Here is a 21511-nt window from a genome sequence, read left to right on the forward strand (position 1 = left end):
TATTCATTTGAATCTGTAAGCTCTTTGTACCACACTAAACCAGGTGCATAAGGATAGTTCTTTGTTTATTGGATACTGTTCCTGAATTTTGAAGCCATGTTGTTTTTTGTTTTGGTTTGGTTTTTTTGGTTTTTAAAGAGAATGAAATCAATGAAATAATTTCTCTGCTGTACCTTCAAGCTATCCTTCTGTTTGAAGGAATTAAAATACATTTAACTGTTACTTGATGTTACTATTTCTAAGAGTCTTTTTCAAAAGAATCAGTTTTTTAGTCCCCAACTCGGCACAATCTTTCAGGGGTGATGTGGACAGTGCTTGCTTTTCCTTTATGGAGAAGAGTGAGGGGAGGTCACAAGTGACTGGTAGACCACGCTTGCTTCCTGCGGGAAACAGATTTATGCTTAATGTCCTTCCTCCCTCTCCTGGATTAAAAATTGAAACTCTTTAAGACTTTTTCTTGATCATCACCTTTTCCGCGTGCTCTCTCGGGTGTAATGGAGGACAGGGACTGTGGTTCAAGGTCGGGCCGCACCTTCAGCCCCTGCCCTGCTCCGGGAACACCCCAAGAGTCCGCACAGCTCCCGGGCCGCTGCCCCTGCCCCTTGCCGGCTGCTGGGCAGGACGGGCTGGATCATCCCCGGCACCAGGGCTGCTGCCCTGCGGGATCCTGGAAGGGCTGGAGGGGCACATGGTGCTCCCAGTGTGGCACTCACCTTCCGGCGGGACAGGGCCCTGCTGATCCCACGTACCAGCCCCCTCTCTCTGCAGGATTTGCGGGATACAGCTGAACCGTGCCTGGGGAAGGGGGCTGGGATGCTGGGTAGCCAGGGACACAGCTTCTGGGGTCACCCGGGAGCTGGGAGCCAGCCCTTTCCCTCCAGGCTGGGGCACTCCAGCTCCCCAGCATCCCTGATGCCCCTTGCCCTTCCTCTGCCTCCCCTGGAGGGTCTGAGACCTGAAGGAAAGAGGGGGAAGCTGCTGTAGGAGCCCTGAGTGTGTGGTGGGCAAAGGACCCCAGCCCAGAGCCCCCCGGCACATCCCCAGTGACCCCAGCCCAGAGCCCCCCAGCACATCCCCAGGGACCCCAGCCCAGAGCCCCCCGGCACATCCCCAGTGACAGCCAAACACAGCCTTGATCCCGACTGCTGGAGGTGTGGAAGCACCCCTGCTCCTCTGGAACTCAGTCTCTACACTTGCTAGTTTGATTTTCCCCCTTCCAGTATTTCCACTGAATGAACAGTCAAATTAAAATAATTGCTTTAAACACTAAACAGAGCCTGGACCATGTTCTAAATAGCATCAGGTTTCTGAAGGGTTTATATTAATCAAATGCACTTGCTTTATTAACAACAGGGGCATATTCAAAGGCTTTGTATTAGTTTAAGGCTTTATTAATTCAAGTCAGTTAAGCTAGGTTCAAATTTTTAATTTTATCATGAGTCCCTTTTATTAATTACTCTGTTGCAAACAACTTACAAAATGTTTAGGCTAGAAAAATTTTTCTAATTAAGTAAAAGGAACACACTTCTGTTTATTAGTATATTTCTAAATTTGTATGTGAGAATACTATCACTTCCAAATGCCTTTTGATTCACAGTTGTGCACTGCTCCATGATTGAGAAGCGTATTAGTAGGATAGTAACATTATGTAATACTGCTGAGGAACATCTTTAAACACCTGAAAACAACAAGTATATTTATATTTTGTTTAAAGCACTGGGCCTGTGACACACTGTGGTTCTGTGTGATGCTGTGGCACTACTGCAGCACGGTGTTTTTTCACTACGGTAGCTAGGGGATTGTTGCCGGCCTCGCCAATGCATATGGGACGTTTTTCCACTCAAATATTCAGCAGAATCTGTGTGTGAAGGGGCAGTTCTGCAGGGGAAAACTTCCCCAGAGCCCAGCATCGCCCCGTTCCAGGGAAGGGATGCAGGGATCCCGTCGCAAGCAGAGCTGCGCCTCGCTGGTTCCCCTTCGGACCAGCGCCGGTCACGAGCCCGTGTGGAGAACAGAAACTGGGAACCACCCGATGGCCGCAGCACCCAGGGCCACCCGCGGGCGTTCTGCTCAGGGCTTCCAGAGGGGATCCGCCACTGTGCCTCCCGTCCCCTCCCTCCGGCACGGACCCCTCCAGTCCGCCACCTCCGCGGCGCCCTCGCTCCTTCCCGTCGCCTCACCGCGCCTTTCCCCTCGGGGCGGAGGCGGCGGCTTCTCCTCAGCCAGGGGCCGGAGCGGCGGCTGCCCCGGGGCCGTGTGGGGAAGGGCGGCTCCCGCTGCTCGTCCCGCTGCCCGGGCCGCCCGCCGGCAGCTCCCCGGGCCGCCCCCGCGAGAGGGCGCTGGCGGCGGCCCCGGGACCGCCGAGTTTGAAAAGTGCCGGTCCGGGCGGAGCAATGGCGGCAATGGCGACCCCGCAGGTGAGCGCTGAGGGCTCGGGGCTGGCAGCGGGCCGGGCAGCGCCTTGGGGGAGGGCGGTCCCCGCGCCCTTTGGGGTTCCCTGTGCCTTTTGGGGTTCCCCGTGCTTTTTGGGGGTCCCTCCATCCGTGCCCCGCCGGGAAAGCACCGCACCCCGCTCCGCCCTTCGGAGGTCCCTCCATCCATGCCCCCGCCGGGAAAGCACTGCGGCCCGGCGCCCTCTGGGAGTCCCTGTGTCCTCTGGGGGTCCCTGTGGTCTTTGGGGGTCCCTGCATCCATCCCCCGCCGGGAAAATCCCGTGTCCCGCCCCGCCGGGAGCCCCCGCAGAGGCGGCTGTGCTGAGGGGCTTCGCGCCGCTCCCCCTCCGCTCGCATGGCCGCGCCCCAGGGAGGTGGGAGAGGGTGTGGGAAGCTGGTGGGATCCCCTAAAAATGCCCCTCTTCGCCTCAGGGAAATGGGGTTCGGGCCAAGTTGGTGCCTGGTGAGGAAATCTCTCGGCGTCGAGGAGGTGTTGGGGGCGAGGCGGCTGCGGGGGCTGGCGCGGGGCCGGGAGGGCAGCCGGGCTCCGTGCTGGGAAAAAACATTCGTGTCTGGAACAAGCTCCCCGGAGAGGGGGAGATGTTCTGCGCTCTTCCCTTGAGACGAAAGTTTCAAGCCTAATCTGGGAAAGAAGGGACAGAGAGACTGACACAAAGAGCGCTGGCTGCCGCCCGCCCGGGTTCTTCCCATCCCGCTGCTTCCTGGGCTCGCTGCTTCCCACCCTCAGCCTTGGAGCTGGGAAGGCTCCAGGCAGGACCAAAAGTGTCTTTTTCCTAAGTTAGCCGTGACTTTTTCTTGTAAGACATGAATGTAGCTGGCATGAGGCTCCCCAACGTGGTCTCATCCCTACAGCACAAAGCTGCTGTGAAAGACGGGATTTAAGATGTCCTGGGAATGTTTGGGCTGCAGGGAGGATGGCAGCCTCACCACTGGCTTATTAAATCAAATTATAAATCAATTTCTGTGTTAGCGGTGAAAGTGTAAATGCTAGGGCTTTGTGCAGGTGAAACTCATTTCCAAGCTGGGCATAATTGATGGGATGAGATCTCCCTGGCTGCAATCCAAAGGATTAAGTGTAACTCATACTGCTGAAATATTTGCTAGTTAGAAAGCAGTCTGGGCACTTGGGTATGACACGAGCCTGGCAGAAGCTCTGGGTGAGCTCCAGCATCCCCACTACAGGTGCCAAAAGCAAGCCAATTTCAGCTACTTCGGGTATTTCTCTGCAAGCTGTAAATGCATTTCGGGATTGTGTTGGAGACCTTTCCAGGGAGCCCAAGAACAGCTGCAGCACAGGCTGTGGCAGTGTCCTGACACCCCACCGGAATTCCTGAGCCAGAAGGCAAAATGGCTCAACCCAAATGCAAATTTGTCTTTCCTGTGCTTCTCAAAAATGGAGTGTTTTATCTTCCTGGTGCAAACAATGTTTGTGTTATGGCACCCTCTGATCTGCAGAGGGGAAGATGGGGAAGTGAAACATCTTACATTCTAAATATAGAAACTTAGCCTGCTGCATTAACTGATAGTCAGATTAGTTTTTGGCAGAGACTGATGTAGAGGAAAATTGACCTGAGAACTGCCAAGTCTGTACCTGTTCTCTGAATCAATACCCAGAGCTTCATATTCAGCACCTTTTATTGGTATTACTGTTGTACCACTGCTCATTCCTTTACTCTGAGTGGATCCAGAGGGAGGAAATTCTTACACCATTTGCATAATTTGGACAGAAGATGAATCTATGTGCATTTATTAGTTATTTAAAAGAGAATTGTAACCATCAAACTCCTTTTAGTAACTTGCTACAGATGGGATAAAGAGCTTTTTGATTTTCCAATTTAGGGCTGGTAAAGGTTGCCTGTGACTCAGGAACTCCATGATTCAAATTCTTCCTCACAAAACTTTGGATGTCTTTCAAAGCTCTGGCTTAGTTCCTGGCTTTACTAATTGGGCGAGAACTTCCTGAAATCAGGATGTTAGTCTGAACCTTTTTGTTTTGCTACCAATCTGAACAACTCCTATTTTGGCTATTGCAGCCAAAGCTTGGATTTAGGCCAACTTTTCAAATGGATTTTTTTTCCCTTTTTTCTTTGTGCTATTGGACTGAAATTGTAGCAAAAACTAATCAAGGATGTTTGGTTGAGTCTTTGATTAAGTAATTGTTTCTGGAGGAGGCTTTGGATGCACAGCCCACTCTGGAAGTGTATTAATGTACATGAGTAACACAAAGCCAGCGTGGTTTGTTGTTGGAAATGTGGTCAACCAGTGACAGAGTGTGAAAACAAGTTGGGATTCCCCAGCCCTGTCTTTAGGCACTGATGTGCTCTGTGATGTTAAGCCAGTTACTGTAGCAGTTCTTGACCACTTCTTTTGCATTTAAGGCACGGGTGTGAGTCATTAATGTGAGGTTATGAATGCATTATTCATTGCTTTGGATGCCTTAAAGCTGCTCTTCCTGTTGAAGAGAGAGGCACAAGCTCTTGCTTGGATGTGTTCTGGTGTTGGGCAGCACCCTTAGGGATGCTTTGCAGCTCCTGTCTGAATCCAGTGCTTATTTGGGCAGTGGATAAACCTCTGCTTTGCCCAAACTGGGTATGTCCAGAGTCTGTGACAGAGCAGCTCTGTCCAGAGCTGTTGCTGAGCCATATCTCACTAGAACAAGTGGTATTTGAAATTATGTAAAACAAGGACAGGAGTGAATGCCACTAATGCTACTCAAAATAATCAGTGTTTAACGTGGCCTTTAGAGAACAGAGATTGAGACATAAGTCTGCTCACCTTTTCAGACACAGCAGACAGTCAGACTTATTCTTTTGCTTGTTCATTTGTAGAAACAGCTGTAGGGCTTGCGTTTTTCTTCTTCAGGGACAACAGCTGAGGGTTAACACATGCTTGTGGCATTCCTAAAAGCTCTAACAGATTAGCTGAGATATGTCTTTGAGCAGTCAGCATCAAGGCATAATCAGATAAAAATCTGTAGCTAAAATATCAAACTGGTAAAAGGTAATGTTGATCAGAATAAGAGCAAATATTGACTGAGCTTTGATTCTGGAAGAACAAAGATGTGTGTAGACATTCAATAACAAGGGGACGAGTAAAATGAAGGTTTTTCTCCATTATGGTTTAAAATCAGATTAAGGCATGTTAAGATCAAAGTTATATTCTGTCCTCTGCAATTGAAATGTAGGTTTGTCTTCTTGAAAAATTTATGAAAAGATTGACTTCAGAATTTCTGAATGAAATGAAGGAGTGGAATCTAATGAGGATATTGCTGAAGTGTCATAAAAATGGTTGGACAGTGTTCTCTCTGAATGCTCTTGGGCTGCAGGGCAGCTCTCTCTTGCAGCTGGGCAATGACGTGAACTTAATGGATCCGAGCTTCCAGCAGAAACTGGAGGGTGAGAAGGAGCTGCTTCGCCGGGCTATACAGAAGGAGCTGAAGATTAAAGAGGGAGCAGAAAACCTGCGCAAAGCGACAACAGACAGAAAGAACCTGGTTCACATCGAGCACGTGCTGAAATCTTCCAACAGAAAATTGGAGCAGCTGCACTGGGAACTTCAGGAGCTCAATGCAAGGATTTTGATACCAGACAAAGAGAAGAGTACGACAGGTAGTTCTTGGGTCATGATTGACTGGAACATTCTCTTAGAGTGCTTCAATCTCTAGAGATATTGAATTGATATAGTCTTCTATTGAGGGCTCACGAGTAGTGGGAGCTTCTTGGTATTTAGGTGATGAAATTATCTGTGGTATTAAAGGTTCAGAATGGTGCTATAAAGGTGAAAGGAGGTGTAGGGAGAAAACCAGCTGAGAGTGGTGGGCATGGGCAATATTCAGGAGCAGGTTGTAGGTGGAATTGAAGAGATTTGAATAGAATTTCTGGGCAGTTCAACATCCAAGTATTTTATAGGATAATGAGTATAAATTTGGAAGAGTGCTTATTAGGACAGGTGTACTGATAAATTAAGAATTATTTACAGATATGAGCTTCATTTGAAAGTATTTCCCAATCAGTCTTGTAGGCAAGACCTTTTTGTACCTTATTTTATAGCCTACTTTTCCTTTGCAGAGTCACCCATCCGTAACCCAGTGAAATTAAATGAGACAAGATGACTAATGGTATTGATTGTGTTGTTTGTGCAGATGGATCTGTATCTCCAGATCCCTGTCTCTGGGAAAGAAACCCAGACCCCATGGCAAGGAAGATTGAAGCTTTGAAAAAGCAGCTGCACGTTGAAATGAAAGTGAAACAAGGAGCTGAGAACATGATCCAAATGTATTCAACATCAAAGGTAAGCAGGAATAAAGAGCCATTTGGGAGCATGGATTACTGCTCTTAAAATACTTAAAATTTGTATTTTAAGTCTGTACACAAATCTCTCTCTGATAATTTATTTGGGAGAGAAATTAATTTGCAAAGATTTCTTACCTGAATCCTGGCTCTGTACTTTGAGTCTCAGCATAATGACAGGACATAAGGGTGGTATAAGAGGTACATGAAGTCACTGATGAGGAAAGAAAGCTAAGAAAGCATTGATGTTGTAACTGAGTTAGTTGGTGTGATGTTTTGATATCACTGAGTTGTTTAGGATAAAGCACAGCATGTGGTATCTCTTTATGTGAGAAAAATGTTCAGAGGTTTAGTGGATTCGTATTCATCTCATTTTTTGAGTTTGGCATAATCGTATTTAAAAGTCAAAAGATAATTTAAAACATTTCAAATCCAAGCTTATTATGAAGCTTAATTCACTAAGAGCAGCAGTGTAAGAGGGCTGTGATATTTTTATTTGTTCAAAACCTCTGCTCTGCTTACGGAGCACTGTAAGCACAGTTAACCAGGGAACAAGGAGTCTCAGTGACTGCAGGATTTGGTATTAACTGGGCACGTCCTTGACCTGCCCTTTCCCTCTGCAAATGGAGATCGTGATCTCAGAGTCCTTGATCCTCAGTGGTGCCTCCTTTACATAACCACTTGTGGATTCCATTTCAGAGTCAGTTATGACCCTTCATGCATTACCACCTCACCCTCATATGTGAGCACATCGTCATCATCACCAATTTTTAGTGATCATGCCTCTCTCTCTGCATCTGATTCCTTTCAGCAGGAGCGGAAGCTGTTGGCTACAGCTCAGCAGATGCTTCAGGACAGCAAGACAAAGATTGAAATAATCCGCATGCACATTGTGAAAGTATCTCAGTCAGCAGGAGGGATGGAAGATACAGTGGATCCAGCAGGTAACATGCTTCAAGTAACTGATACAGCCCACAACAGCTGCAGACAGAGCCCTAAGATCCACAGCACTTGGTTGATTTTCATCCTTGCTGTGTTTTACCTCCCAAATGGCCAGTGAGGATGGGGACCACCATCAGTGCTTTGGAGCTGCGGATCGAGGAGCTGAGGCATCACCTGCGCATTGAAGCTGCTGTAGCAGAGGGGGCAAAAAATGTGCTGAAGATCCTGGGGGGGAGTCGGGTACAGGATCGCAAGTTTTTGGCTGAGGTAAGCAGACATTGCTCAGGCCTTCTTGAGAGGGTGGTTTCATGCCTCCACATTAGTGATTTAGCATGAATGAGCAGGGTTAACTAAGTTACTAATTTAGGAATTTCCTGTCTCTCTGTCGAGACAGACTGGAATCACTTCCCCTTCTAGGGATAGCATTCCTTGCTTTGGTGACATTTCTCAGGAACATCAGAAGTGACACTGGTGGGCGTTCAAGCTCTATGGAAAAATATTTTATCTTTGTCCTGTATTAGCAAGATGTTGTCTTGTTTGGTTTTTTTAACCTTACTCTAGTTCATAATACCTGGTCTACATGGCTCTGCATGGAAAATTTCTGCCTGCTTTCTGTTCTCCTTCACACTGGTAGGCTCAGGGTCGTTTGCAAGAGTCCTCTCAGAAGATTGATCTGCTGCGCTTCTCCCTGGAACGTCAGCTCAGTGAGCTTTCTCCTGATCACCCAAAAAGAGCACTCATCAAACAGGAGCTGGTAAACACTTCCTCCCTGGGAGCCCGGCATGGCAGCATCCAACCCACTTCAGTCATCAAACCTACAGCCCTTACAGGTAAAGGGACCCTGCATGACATGTTGTGAGGAGGATGAGAGAAAAATGAATTCTATTTGTTCTCATTGTTGTCATATGGACATTGGATTTTCTAGGAGCTGGACTTCTGTCTTCTAGGTCAGGCAGAGCTTTCTAAGCATACAGATTTGCAGTCTAATAATCTCGGGTCAATTTAAACTATTAACCAAGAAATCATGAATCTGAGAAATTCTGGGACCTCTTTGAGGTCAGGCTGGAATCACTTTATCTTTTACATAATAATATTCTTTATTCTCCTAAAATTCCTCAGGAACACTGGAAGTGAGACTGATGGGGTGTCAGGATCTATTGGAGAATGTTCCAGGACGTTCCCGAATGACAAGTTCTTCTCCCATCTGTGGCAGCCCGAGTGACTTGAGGTCCCTTTCCCGGACACGAGTTGGCCTGGGCATCCATGGCCGTGGTGTTGCAGGAAAATACCGGAATGAAGAGCCAAGCAGTGAGTACAGGGTTCCCTGTGGCATATCAGAGCAAGGGGGCTGCTCACTGGCTCAGCCTCGTACAAGTGTTGTTATAAGAAACCCATTTTCTGCAAAACTAAGAGAGAGAATGAATTGCATTATGCCTGCTCCTGCTAGGACTGTCCTGGAAATTGGTTGGGGTGTCCACCTTCAGCATGAGAGATTAAACGTTATAATCCATGTTTTCTCCTTTGTCCAGATGAGGTCCTTGCTGTGCTCAAAGTGGACAATAAAGTGGTTGGCCAGACAAACTGGGGACCAGTTAATAACCAGGCGTGGGACCAGAGCTTTGCCATTGAGCTGGACCGAGTAAGTCTGCCTCAGATTCATGTGCTGTTTAGTTTTCCATTTAACCTTACCTGATTTGCTTGTTTAGCTGTCATTCCACTTAGCTCAACCTTGTACTGCTGCTCTCCCCATGTCCTTTGATTTGCCTGTTAGCTTGGCCTTCCCCTGAAGGGAGAGCATCACTGCCAGAGATTCAGCTTGAACAGCATCTGCTGTCCTTCTCTCCTTATCTGAGCAGTTCTATTTCATCTTATCAGCGAAGTGGCTCTTAGGGATTTCTAAATGGGGAGTCAAGACAGCAACCTCTAAGAGGGTCTGTAGCTAAGAAGATCTAAAAACATCAAAAGCAGGGAAGAAAAGCACTAAAGAAGTATTTTATGCATACTCTTTAGTTTACTGATTTTACTTATTTTTTAAAATACATGTGCCATTTCTAGAGCATGAAGCAGTATGTAATTCTTCTGCCTTTGCTTTCTCCTCCACCATTCACCCATCCCACCAGTCTCGTGAGTTAGAAATTGCAATTTATTGGAGAGATTGGAGAGAACTCTGTGCAGTGAAGTTTTTACGTTTGGATGATTTTCTTGATAATGAACGTCATGGGATGTGCCTCTCGCTGGAGCCCCAAGGAATGCTTTTTGCAGAGGTATAAATGTAAGCTTTGTTTCTTTCTCAGAGAATTCTGTCTCTTTAGGGTGTCTGCCCTGAAAGCAGTTGTTCAACCCAGAGTACAAGGAATGGAAGGAGCAATAATCTAGAAGGGCAGAGTGATACCTGAAACCCTCTTGCATAAATAGCCCATATGAGAATAAGGAACAACACAATAGAATAGATGTGCACGTGCCATAGCCTGGAGTGACTCTTCAGCTGCTCCACTGGAACTGTGTGTGTGCGTGCTGTGAAATCCGTTCGTTTTTATTTGCTTTCATTATGAGTCATTGGTGGCACTTTAATTAAGCGTATGGCTTAATGGTCAGGATTGAATCATAGAGACTGTAGAATCAGAGATCCAAACTCCCTCTGGCTGTGCTTATTTTATCATCTTTCTGAGGCTAATAATAGTTTGAAGTACAATCAATGTGGAGATCATCTCGATAATCCCTTAAAAACCGCAGTATTTTCTCCTTTGTGTTGTGATGAAAGTTCCTGTGGTTATCATTCCAAAGTAGGATCTGAACCTCATGTAACAAAATTTGCCTCCTCTCCCTGCCTTCTTGTTTTTCGTGGTTGGTTTGTGGCATTTGGTTTTGGTTTTTTTTGTTTTTACTTCTGTGTCACGAACTACTGTGTTTGCTATCATACAAATGGGCGTGTTCTTTATGCATGACTTCACAAATTAGATAAAGTTTTTGGGAGATACAAATTGGTCTTAATATTGGGGGTTTTCTCAGTTTCAGATAGCAGATAATTCCAATCTCTAAACCCATAACTGAAGTAGCTGCTGCTAAGAGGGTGAATCTGGAATAACCAAGTTTGGAGTCTGGGATTGACTCAAAACTTACCAAACAGATAGAAATGGAGATTTTGATAAGAAAACAGGCATGTGTGAAAATTTGGGTTTACAGTTTAAATGGAGAATCCTGACAAATCTCTTTTGCTTCTCTGACAGGTGATGTTCTGTAATCCTGTCATTGAGAGGAAGCCAAAACTGCAGCGACAGAAGCGCATATTTGTAAAGAGATACAAATTGGTCTTAATATTGGGGGTTTTCTCAGTTTCAGATAGCAGATAATTCCAATCTCTAAACCCATAACTGAAGTAGCTGCTGCTAAGAGGGTGAATCTGGAATAACCAAGTTTGGAGTCTGGGATTGACTCAAAACTTACCAAACAGATAGAAATGGAGATTTTGATAAGAAAACAGGCATGTGTGAAAATTTGGGTTTACAGTTTAAATGGAGAATCCTGACAAATCTCTTTTGCTTCTCTGACAGGTGATGTTCTGTAATCCTGTCATTGAGAGGAAGCCAAAACTGCAGCGACAGAAGCGCATTTTCCCCAAACAGAAAGGTGAGGTGCTGGAGAAGTGACTGTCCAGGGTGGGAGCAGGGGTTTGCACAAGCAGGTTCTGCTGTCCTACTCAATCTGAGAGATGCTAAAACTCTTCCTAATTACTGTGTATGTGAAAGTTTGTTTATTCACATGAAGTGCAGGCGGTCTAGCTGCAGCTCCATCTGTAATGTAGTATTGTCATGGTGCTACTACTCACAATTAACATTGCTAGGAGGATGTAACTGCTGGTTATTTAACAGACTATTTAGCTCTGGGGCCTCCAGCATAAGAAGGACGTGGACCTCTTGCAGCAAGGAGGGCCACCAAGATGCTCAGAGGGCTGGAGCCCCTCTGCTCTGGACACAGGCTGAGAGAATTGGGACTGTTCAGCTCAGGAAGGCTCTCAGTGCCTTAAAGAGGCTCCAAGAAAGCTGGATGGGGACTTTGGACAAAGGTCTGGAGTGACAGGACAAAGGGAGAATGGCTTCCCACTGACAGGGCAGAATTAGATGGGATATTGGGAAGAAGTTCTTCCTTGTGAGGGTGGTGAGGCACAGGTTACCCAGAGAAGCTGTGCCTGTGCCATCCCTGGAAGTGCCCAAGGCCAGGCTGGATGGGGCTTGGAACAACCTGGGATAGTGGAAGGTGTCCCTGCTCATGGCATGGGGTTTGAATTAGATGGTCATTCCATCTAATGACCTTCCAACCCAAACCATTCCATGATTCTATAAGATCCAGAACTCAAACCATACTAATTTAACCAGCCATGCTGTTAGTGATGAACAGATATTGGGAGGTTTTCTGGAAAACTTTGAATGACAGAACACTGTAGCATGAACAGCTACTGACTATCAAGTCTCTAGAGCTGACATCTCAGATGTATGAGATTTATGGACTGGAATAGCTTGCATACTTTCTTATTTCTTTACAAATTCTTTCTTGTGAAGCTGAATAAGGTGAAACTAAGTTACCCAGAGAAGCTGTGCCTGTGCCATCCCTGGAAGTGCCCAAGGCCAGGCTGGATGGGGCTTGAAACAACCTGGGATAGTGGAAGGTGTCCCTGCTCATGGCATGGGGTTTGAATTAGATGGTCATTCCATCTAATGACCTTCCAACCCAAACCATTCCATGATTCTATGAGAAGATCCAGAACTCAAACCATACTAGTTTAACCAGCCATGCTGTTACTGATGATCAGATATTGGGAGGTTTTCTGGAAAACTCTGCATGACAGAACACTGTAGCATGAACAGGCTACTGACTATCAAGTCTCTAGAGCTGACATCTCAGATGTATGAGATTTATGGACTGGAATAGCTTGCATACTTTCTTATTTCTTTACAAATTCTTTCTTATGAAGCTGAATAAGGTGAAACTTTACATACTGAGCTTTTGTGGCAGTGGGGATAATCCAGAACTCAAACCATACTAATTTAACCAGCCATGCTGTTAGTGATGAACAGATATTGGGAGGTTTTCTGGAAAACTTTGAATGACAGAACACTGTAGCATGAACAGCTACTGACTATCAAGTCTCTAGAGCTGACATCTCAGATGTATGAGATTTATGGACTGGAATAGCTTGCATACTTTCTTATTTCTTTACAAATTCTTTCTTGTGAAGCTGAATAAGGTGAAACTTTACATACTGAGCTTTTGTGGCAGTGGGGATAAATGAGATTTTATATTTATACTCTTCAGGAAGCAAAAATAATGAAAATATCCCAAATATTTTACTCTTTTTAACATAGTTTAAGAAACTTCCTGTTAGCAGGGTGCATAATTAAAATGTAATGTTGAAAGAGAAGAAAACTTGACTTGAATTAAAATCAATTTTTAATGTTCTATTCAATTTCAACTTGAAGATTGTTATGACATTATATGGAGCTGAACTTAGGTGAAATAGCATATCTGTTTCATGATCATTATCATCATCATCATCGTTAATCTTTATTCCCTGAAGAAAAGCCCATTCTCCCAAGGGTGAGCTACCCTTTAGGGGTAACCCACAGGTGTTTAGTTGAAAACTAGAGTTTAACACTATGTGAGACTGTAAGTTATGTGTTGTAATCTTACTGATGTTTGCCTCTGACTCCTCCAGGGAAGGAATTTCTCCGAGCTCCTCAAATGAACATGAATGTTGCAGCTTGGGGTCGCCTGATGATGAGTTTCCTCCCTCCCTGTAGTTCCATCAGCACGCTGAGTCCCCCACTTCATGATCCCAATCACACAGACTTTCCTCCAGTTTCCCCACAAAGCCACGGTGATTCAGCGTCCAAACTGAGTAGGTAAGTGATGTCCTGAGTGTTGGAATGGGTGTAGGGTAGATCTTAAAATTCTGTTGCACCTTACTGAGGTGGAGGAAGACACTGATGAGAAAAATTTATCTGTCTTAAAAAAAAAAGATGTACAGTTTCTGTGTTCTAAAGGAAAGAAAATTCCATTCATTAAATATCTTCACCAGTACAGTAACTGAGCTATGCAAGGTCACCGTGTGATTGTTGTGATAAAAAATGCACTCTGCTTTCATGAGTAATGTAGCACTCAGAGGGACATAGCTGAGATTTTGAATGTGCTATAGAAGAAAATTTTCCCCAAAATATATTTTTTTTTAAATTTAATCAGTTATTCTCCAAAGAGATTATTCCCACTGATGCACAGGACCTAGGAAAGAAAAAAAAATACTCAATTACTGTGTTGCTATTAAAATAAAGATTTCTTTAAATTCTTGACTTATTTCTACATACCTGTGTTTCATTAATTTTGTAGCATCAGAGAGCCAGTGTTAGAATGTGAGTCTAACCAACTTTTAATTAATTTAGGAGAGGGCATGTCTTGTTGGTACTTCACAGACTTATGGTGTGAGTCAGGGAGTCAGTTCTGTTGTCCAGTGGTTTGGACCAAACTGGCCCAGCAGAGGTGATACAAAGGTTTCTGTGTACAATGCTCTGCCCTAAGGCAAAATCTCCTTCAATTCTGTCTTACAAATGCAGTGACTTCCCTGTGGCTAAGCTTACCTTTGCTGATGAAGCACCACCCAAGCCTCCACGCCTTTTTCTGGTGGCCAACTCCAAGGAATCGGCGCCGTCTCCTGCAGATTCTCCGGTAATTGGGAAATCTGGGCTAATTGGGAATGCTGTCTTTGCTGGTTGATGTTCTTTCAAAGCCCTGTTCTTCTAATTTATTACTGAAGAAATTTGCTATACTTTAGGCAGGTGCCTTGTTAACTGTCTGTTCTCCAGGAATTCAGAATCCAGTGAACCATTTTGGCATGGAGTCCTCAAAGAGAGCTGCATGTTTCTTTTCCCCTCTTTTTAAAAAATTATAGCTTGCTTTTCTTGGAGAAGCAAAATGGGAGGTAGGTCAGCATTGGAGTTCAGGGCAAAAGTAGAGAACAGACTACACAGAGAAAGCAGGGAAGGAGGGTCAACAGGCTTTCAGAAGCAAATGAAGTTCTTTGTCATTAAAGAAAGTGGGCAAAACCAAGAGCAGCTCTACTTTTCTGACAGAAATGAGCAGAAAATTTCTTTGAGCAGTAAAATGACCTGTTCTGCCACCTGTTCATCCCTTTCTTATTTGGCTTTTGTGATAGAGGAAACTGCATTCTTTGATCATTGTGACTCTTGACATCAGATGCCATTTTGTAGGAAGTAAATGTTCTGTCCTAGACTTTTAAAAGTGTTTATTTTAAAAGATTTGACCCTATAAAAATTATTGTACATGGGAGCACTTTTGTGTGCTCATAGATAATCTGTTTTTATGCTGCTTACGTCCAAGCAGAGGAAATGACCATCTGCAAGAACATGTCTGTGGTCATGCTGGATCCTGACAGAGGAGAAAAGTTGGATGTGGGTGTTCAGGTTAGATTTCAGAGAATGACCCACTGTATTTTTCTTTCTCCTCCTAGTGCCTGAAGAGGCTACATGTTGAGGAGAAGTCTTGCAGCTCTCCTGTAACAGGATTTCCAGTCCCAGCGTCTCCAAGGTAACTGTGGATAGCATGGGCTGGCTCAGGTCACAGATTAAAGAGTCACTGGGCTCAAATTTTTGAGAATGAAATCTAAAATTCTGTTCAACGTGTGCTTTGGTTTCTCAGCAACAAATTCTTAATACTGAGTGTGGAAAATACAATGAAAAATCTGCTCTGAGCTTCACTTGTCTAAATGTCTGCTGTATCTTATCTGTTCATTAACCCAAATATTGAGCCTTTTGGTACTCTGCACTGCAGTGTAAGAGGTGATTTAGTAGAAGATAAAGTCATTTAGCTGTCTTCAAGGGCTTGCTTGTGTTTGAAGTGCTGTGGTGTAGTATATTTAGATGTGTCTGTGTGTTAAGTAATACATTCCAGAACTACTTTTGGCATCCCTCACACTCTTCTATTTCTATTGATTTGCAGTACATTGTTTCTTATTATGATGGGAGGCATAAAACAGGAAGTTGATTATAGTCTGTGGCACTTACACAGACACATTTTGTATAAAGCAGGGATACACAGCAGTAAATATACCCAGGGCAAGTAAAAAACAAGTTTACTATTGTTGAAAAAAGACAATTCCCTTACATCAGGGTTGCCTTCTTCTTTCTTAAGTGGCAGAACAGCAGCACAAGCTTTGGTTGTCAGGATTAGGTGAGGGGTGGTTGGCACAGTTGTTCTCTTTCCTTTTTGCTGTACAAAGCTTCTTTCCTTGGCACTTTGATATCTGTTCATGCATCTCTTGGGTACTGTCTCTTCTCTGTTTTTCTGCAGGAAAAGGACAGTTCAGCTGGAGGATTTTCACTGCATTGCTATGTTGGGCCGTGGCCACTTTGGGAAGGTAGTAGAGAAGTCCACTGTGGAGGAGGGCAGTGGTTGTGACAATGGGGCTCTGCCTGGAGGTCTGAATAGAAACATTGCAGGACAGGAGAGATCTGTTGCAGTGCAGTTAGGGAACAACAAACCCAGCCCAGCCACATAAGCAGCTGGTAACTGTTGTTAACAGTCAAAATTCTTGAGGATTTGTGACTTCAAAGCCTGGAGAAAGCTGTCCTGAGAGTGCTAAATCAAGGCACACCATTGCCATTTCTTTCATGAGGATCACTAGTGGAAGAGCTCCATTCCCAAAACTTTGCATAGCCCCCTCTGTGAGAACTCTGAGGTGCTCCTAAAGCACTGGGCCAGCTGTGACAGTGCTGTTTGGGAGAAGGACTTAACTTACACTGACATCCTTCTGGACTGCTGCAAAACAGAAGTGCTCTGTTTTTCGAGTTCCTGGAATTTGGTTTTGAGGATGACTGTCTGTAGTGGATGGAAATAGTTGGTGTCAATTTGAGTTAAACTGAAAAATTTGAGTTAAAGTAATCTGATAAGGAAATAAGAGATTGCTTAAAGTACAGCTTTTCTGTTGTCTTTCAGGTACTGCTGGCCCAATACAAGGCTACTGGGAAGCTGTATGCCATCAAAGCCTTGAAGAAAAAAGACATTATTAGGAGAGATGAAATTGATAGGTGAGCTTTGTTTAGAGATGGTACTATTGCCAGAGGCTACATTACCACAACTGTAATCAACTGTTAGCAGGTATGGTACTGGCTGTGGTACTCTTAAAGTTAAATGTGACCTTAAGACTTAGATAACTAAAATCAGAAATAAGAAAACTTAGAATGGTGTCTAACTTTTGTAAGAATGACACCTGAAGAACACTCTAAAACTCAAGGTTTGGAAGTATATAAGATGAGTATTATATTAGCCCTCTCTTTTTATTTCTCTAACTTCAGATGTAAATATTTTCTTCTTTGCCCTCTCTTTCTCAAAACAGGCTTTTCTGCTGATCTCTTTAACACTGACGTTTTCATTCTTTGAATCCTGGCAGCTTGAACTGTGAGAAGCGAATATTTGAGGTGGTCAATTCTTCTGATCATCCATTCCTTGTGAACATGTTTGCATGTTTCCAGACCCCTCACCATGCCTGTTTTGTGATGGAATACACCCCAGGTGGGGATCTGATGATGCGCATACACGAAGATGTCTTTCCCGAGCATATGGCACAGTGAGTTAGAATTACTCCTGTCTCCAGGCACTATACATTTTTAACTTGAATCTCATATTTTGCCTGATAACTATTTCTGTGTTTTAGGTTTTATACAGCCTGTGTAGTCTTGGGGCTCCAGTTCTTGCACGAGAAGAAAATTGTTTATAGGTAATGCAGCAGAGACTCAAGACAGTTCAGCAACTTGAAGGTTGATTTTTCTTATAACTGTGTCTGGAGCTCACTTTCTTGCTGGGGTTTCTAATCTTTCTGCCTGTCTTTATTTTCCCTGGCACTATCAGCATGTTCATCGTGCTCACAGTAGAGAAAGTCACCTAGAAGCTATTCATCTGGCATGTTGCAGGTGATTAATCCTCTGTGACATGTCAATACATTCTGGGGGGCACCTGTAAGTCACTGCTTTCTTTTCACTGGAAAAAGTAATTTGTCATGCTGTTGTGGGAGTTCTTTTCCAGTTGAATAATCCCCAACCAGCTCCATGCTGCTTTTTGAGCCTTTCGTTTAGGGGAAAATATCAATCAATTAAGGGGAATCTTCCAAATGCACGATTTAACCAAATGTAGACTTTACTCAATCTAGATTTTATTTTCTTTATTAACATCTACCTTCTGCCTCTTGCAAAACAGCTGTATTGGGTGGCAATATTCAGTCTTCATCCACTGTTTTCTTTCATCTCCTTTGTTTGCAGGGACCTGAAATTGGATAATCTCCTTTTAGATGCTGAAGGATTTGTGAAGATAGCAGATTTTGGATTGTGTAAGGAAGGTGAGTAACTGGAGAAGCTTACATTGAGCCATCAGGATCATTTAGGATCTGGGATTTAGTAAGTGTTTGTCTGTAACTTGTATTAATCACCATTAAAAAAATTAACATCAGAAAAGTCAAACAACAAAAAGCTCCTCACCTGTCTGACCATGATGAATTTGGCAAGAATACCTTGTTCTGTAATCTTCGGGAGACTCATGAAAGCATTTAAAATGTGCTTGTTTGCTCAAAGGAACCAGAATATAGGATCATCTGAAACATGTAGATGAGTAAATGAACAATGGAATGTGCAGGAAGTTCTCTTGGGTTTGCTCTTTATTTTAGCATTGTTTGTATATTTGTTGTTTGGAATTGTTGGGGGCCTCAGGTTTCACACCTCTCACTGGCAATTCCCCTTGCCCAGCTAACAACATCAGGTGACAAACTACAGCTTTCAGGAGGTGATGCTGCATCAGATCCATTCAGTAACTTGTGCTGGATTTTACCAAAGTGTCCTTTGCCTACAGGAATAGGTTTTGGAGACCGGACAAACACCTTCTGTGGCACCCCTGAGTTCCTGGCCCCAGAAGTGCTGACAGACATCTCGTACACGCGGGCAGTGGACTGGTGGGGCCTGGGTGTGCTCATTTATGAGATGCTTGTTGGTGAGGTAAGGCCAGCTTCCCTTAGGGAATCTCATTAACCAGGCTTGGGGACCTGACCACCCAAAGTAAAATATTGCTAAATGTAGCCAACTATTTATTAGTTCTTCAGTTACATTTTTCCCATTCATAGTGCTTGCCAAACAGTAATTAATTAATCCATACAACTCCCTGCTAGTCTCATGCTTATTTAATAGTGAGGAGTGGGTGCTATGTAGATTGAATAATAGAATGTCCCAATTGCAGTCACCATTCCCTGGAGATGATGAGGAGGAAGTCTTTGACAGCATTGTCAATGATGAAGTGCGGTATCCACGATTCCTGTCAACTGAAGCACTTTCCATAATCCGCAAGGTAAAGGGCTGATGGTCTCTGGGAGCCTGAGGAATTTGCATTTACTGTGTAAGTGGATCCAGAGGGACTTGATTAGGATTGTACAGCATTTGTGTGTGTAATCTGGAGCTGTCTGCATAGGCTAAGGAAATATTTAAAATTTGCACGCATTTTCCCTTTCTTCTCTTTATGTAAATGTAGTTCTTCCGTGTAAGGATGACTAAGCAGGCTGCTTACTGTTCCTCCTAAGTCTGGCACAGAGGAGTGTTGATTCAAGGGCAGGAATGTCAGAGCCATTCAGTGGAGATGACTGGATTCAGTTTTTGAATGTGACCCCATAGTCACAGGTGCACAATTAAGCTGAGATGCTCCATGCAGTTTATGGCAGGTATCTTATCACTGCTGGCAAATTGTTTACAAGAAACTAGGTCTGAGTTATTCCTGGCAGATGATGACCTTGGTGCAAAGTGAGAATGAGGAAACACTGAGGGATCAGTCCCCCTCCTTTCTTTTGTTTTTCTCTCTGGAACATTATTTCTGTCCATTCTGGTTCCCACTGTTTAATTTTGAACTGATATCTCTGCAGCTGCTTCGGAAATGTCCAGAGCGTAGACTGGGAGCAGGGGAAAAAGATGCAGAAGAGATTAAAATTCAGCCCTTTTTTAAGGTAGGAACTTGGTTTATACCTCTCCCTTGTTTTTTGTGTTTGAGCAGAGACTGATTTGCTCTCTGTTGGTATTGAGGCTTATTTCCCTTTGTTATCAGGGAGATCTTAGTCATAGTTTCTGTTGCACCTCATTGCTCCATTTAGGAATATGTGTTTCCAGTCTTGATTGAAATGACATCCCCCAAGTCTATTTTCTGGCATCTTTATGCTTCCAGAGTCAGTTTATTTCTGATTGTGCTGCTTCTATGTACAATTATACTTAACTTTAGAGACATGAACAAATATTCCTTTTAAAATTAAACTGCAGCATCAAAGATGTTATCTAGTGATGACAGTGATTGTCAGTCAGTCTGTTTGATCACCTGCATTTGCAGGATACACATGATTCTTAAGAGAAATGGAGGTTCAATTGCTTTGTGTCAGGGGTGTGTGCTTGTTCCAGGCAAAGGTGTTGCCATCCCTCCTCATTATTACTCATCTGTCCAAAAGTTTTTAGCCTTATAACCCTTGTCTGGCTTTGCAGTGGAGCAAGAAAAGAACTTGGATGTCACCACAAATTGCTGGGATTCACAGATCCACCTGGCCAAGGCTGAGCTGTAGTTTTGTCCCTCCTAAATACAGTTGTAGCTGTAAAATACACTGCATGGAATCTCTGCACTACTTCCTGTGCTGTTTGTTATGGGCCTTTTTTCAGTTCTCTCTCTTTTTTTAATTAGTAGAAATAAGACAGGTTACAAGTGATCCATAAGGGAGGCTGCAATTCTCCCTCTGACTTTCACATTTCATAAATAATCCTTGTGTCAATCTGGCCTGTTGCTGTCCTTTTCTTACAGGGAATTGATTGGAATGCCTTGTTTGCCAGGAGGCTGAAGCCCCCCTTTGTGCCCACACTAAGAGATCCAACTGACATCAGCAACTTCGATGAAGAGTTCACTTCCCAAAAGCCAATCCTTACTCCTCCTGAGGAGGTTTCTCTCCTAACCCGTAAGGAGCAGACTGTCTTCAAGGACTTTGACTTTGTTTCCAGACATCTTTTAGATGTGTGATTCTGGGCTACAAAAACATGAAGAGATTGTTTCCACCCTGAGAGAGCATAGAGAAGACTTTGCAGGGCCAGTGGAAAAGCCAACAGGATTTGTAGTACAGGTAATGTTGATGGCCCCAGGATGAGGTGCCCTGCAAGCTGAATTAACCTGCTGTGGGTTTTCCAGCCTCATGTGTTGGAAGGATCCTGGATGTCAATTACCTTTAAGGAATAATTAACATTTGACGGGGTATATCTTCTTCTATCATTGAACGTAGATGAAATTTGGAATTTAAGCTGGACTTGAAATCAAATCATCTCTGCAACCCAGGTTACTCTTTGCAAAAAGCCTAAGTAAGTAGTGTGATTTTTAAAGTTGTAGCATAGCAGGGGAATGGCCGCTTCTCACTGATTTTCTAGAGATGCAGCATTCCCTCCTGGTAATGATTGTATGCCATTTCCCACTCATAAAAATGTGTATGCCAGGCAAGGAATGGATTTTAACACTACCAAGACAATGATGTTTGATAATGATCCAAGTGATTTATTGTAAGGAAGACGAATCTTTCTACTTAAGGATGCCAACTCTTAGCTATTGTTTATAATGATATCAAACTCCACAGCTTTGCACATGTTTTTTTCTTTTTTGAAAATAAAGATACCTTTCTATATAATAAATATTCAGCTTTTCATCTCCTTTATGTCAGCCGAATGTTTCAGATCAGGGCTAACCAAAATGCTCAACAGGCAGGACTTTAGTTTTCTC

At 43.9% G+C, this 21511-nt stretch overlaps 1 protein-coding gene across 1 annotated transcript; it reads left to right on the forward strand.

Annotated features, from left to right (window-relative positions):
• The first annotated feature begins 1929 nt into the window (after positions 1-1929).
• PKN3 (protein kinase N3) lies at positions 1930-21416 on the forward strand. The gene is given in 23 exon segments (XM_039720302.1): positions 1930-2289; positions 2291-2417; positions 5779-6061; positions 6595-6743; positions 7557-7686; positions 7800-7951; positions 8319-8514; positions 8804-8992; positions 9214-9323; positions 9805-9948; positions 11236-11311; positions 13395-13581; positions 14287-14398; positions 15201-15277; positions 16040-16106; positions 16685-16776; positions 17139-17315; positions 17403-17465; positions 18004-18080; positions 18587-18729; positions 18968-19075; positions 19641-19721; positions 20555-21416. Coding segments are annotated over 23 exon segments (3312 nt in total). The 5' UTR covers position 1930; the 3' UTR covers positions 20768-21416.
• Positions 21417-21511: the final 95 nt, after the last annotated feature.

Source organism: Passer montanus, unplaced genomic scaffold, assembly GCF_014805655.1.
Source record: "Passer montanus isolate IOZ18808 unplaced genomic scaffold, ASM1480565v1 scaffold43, whole genome shotgun sequence".
NCBI lineage: Eukaryota > Metazoa > Chordata > Aves > Passeriformes > Passeridae > Passer > Passer montanus.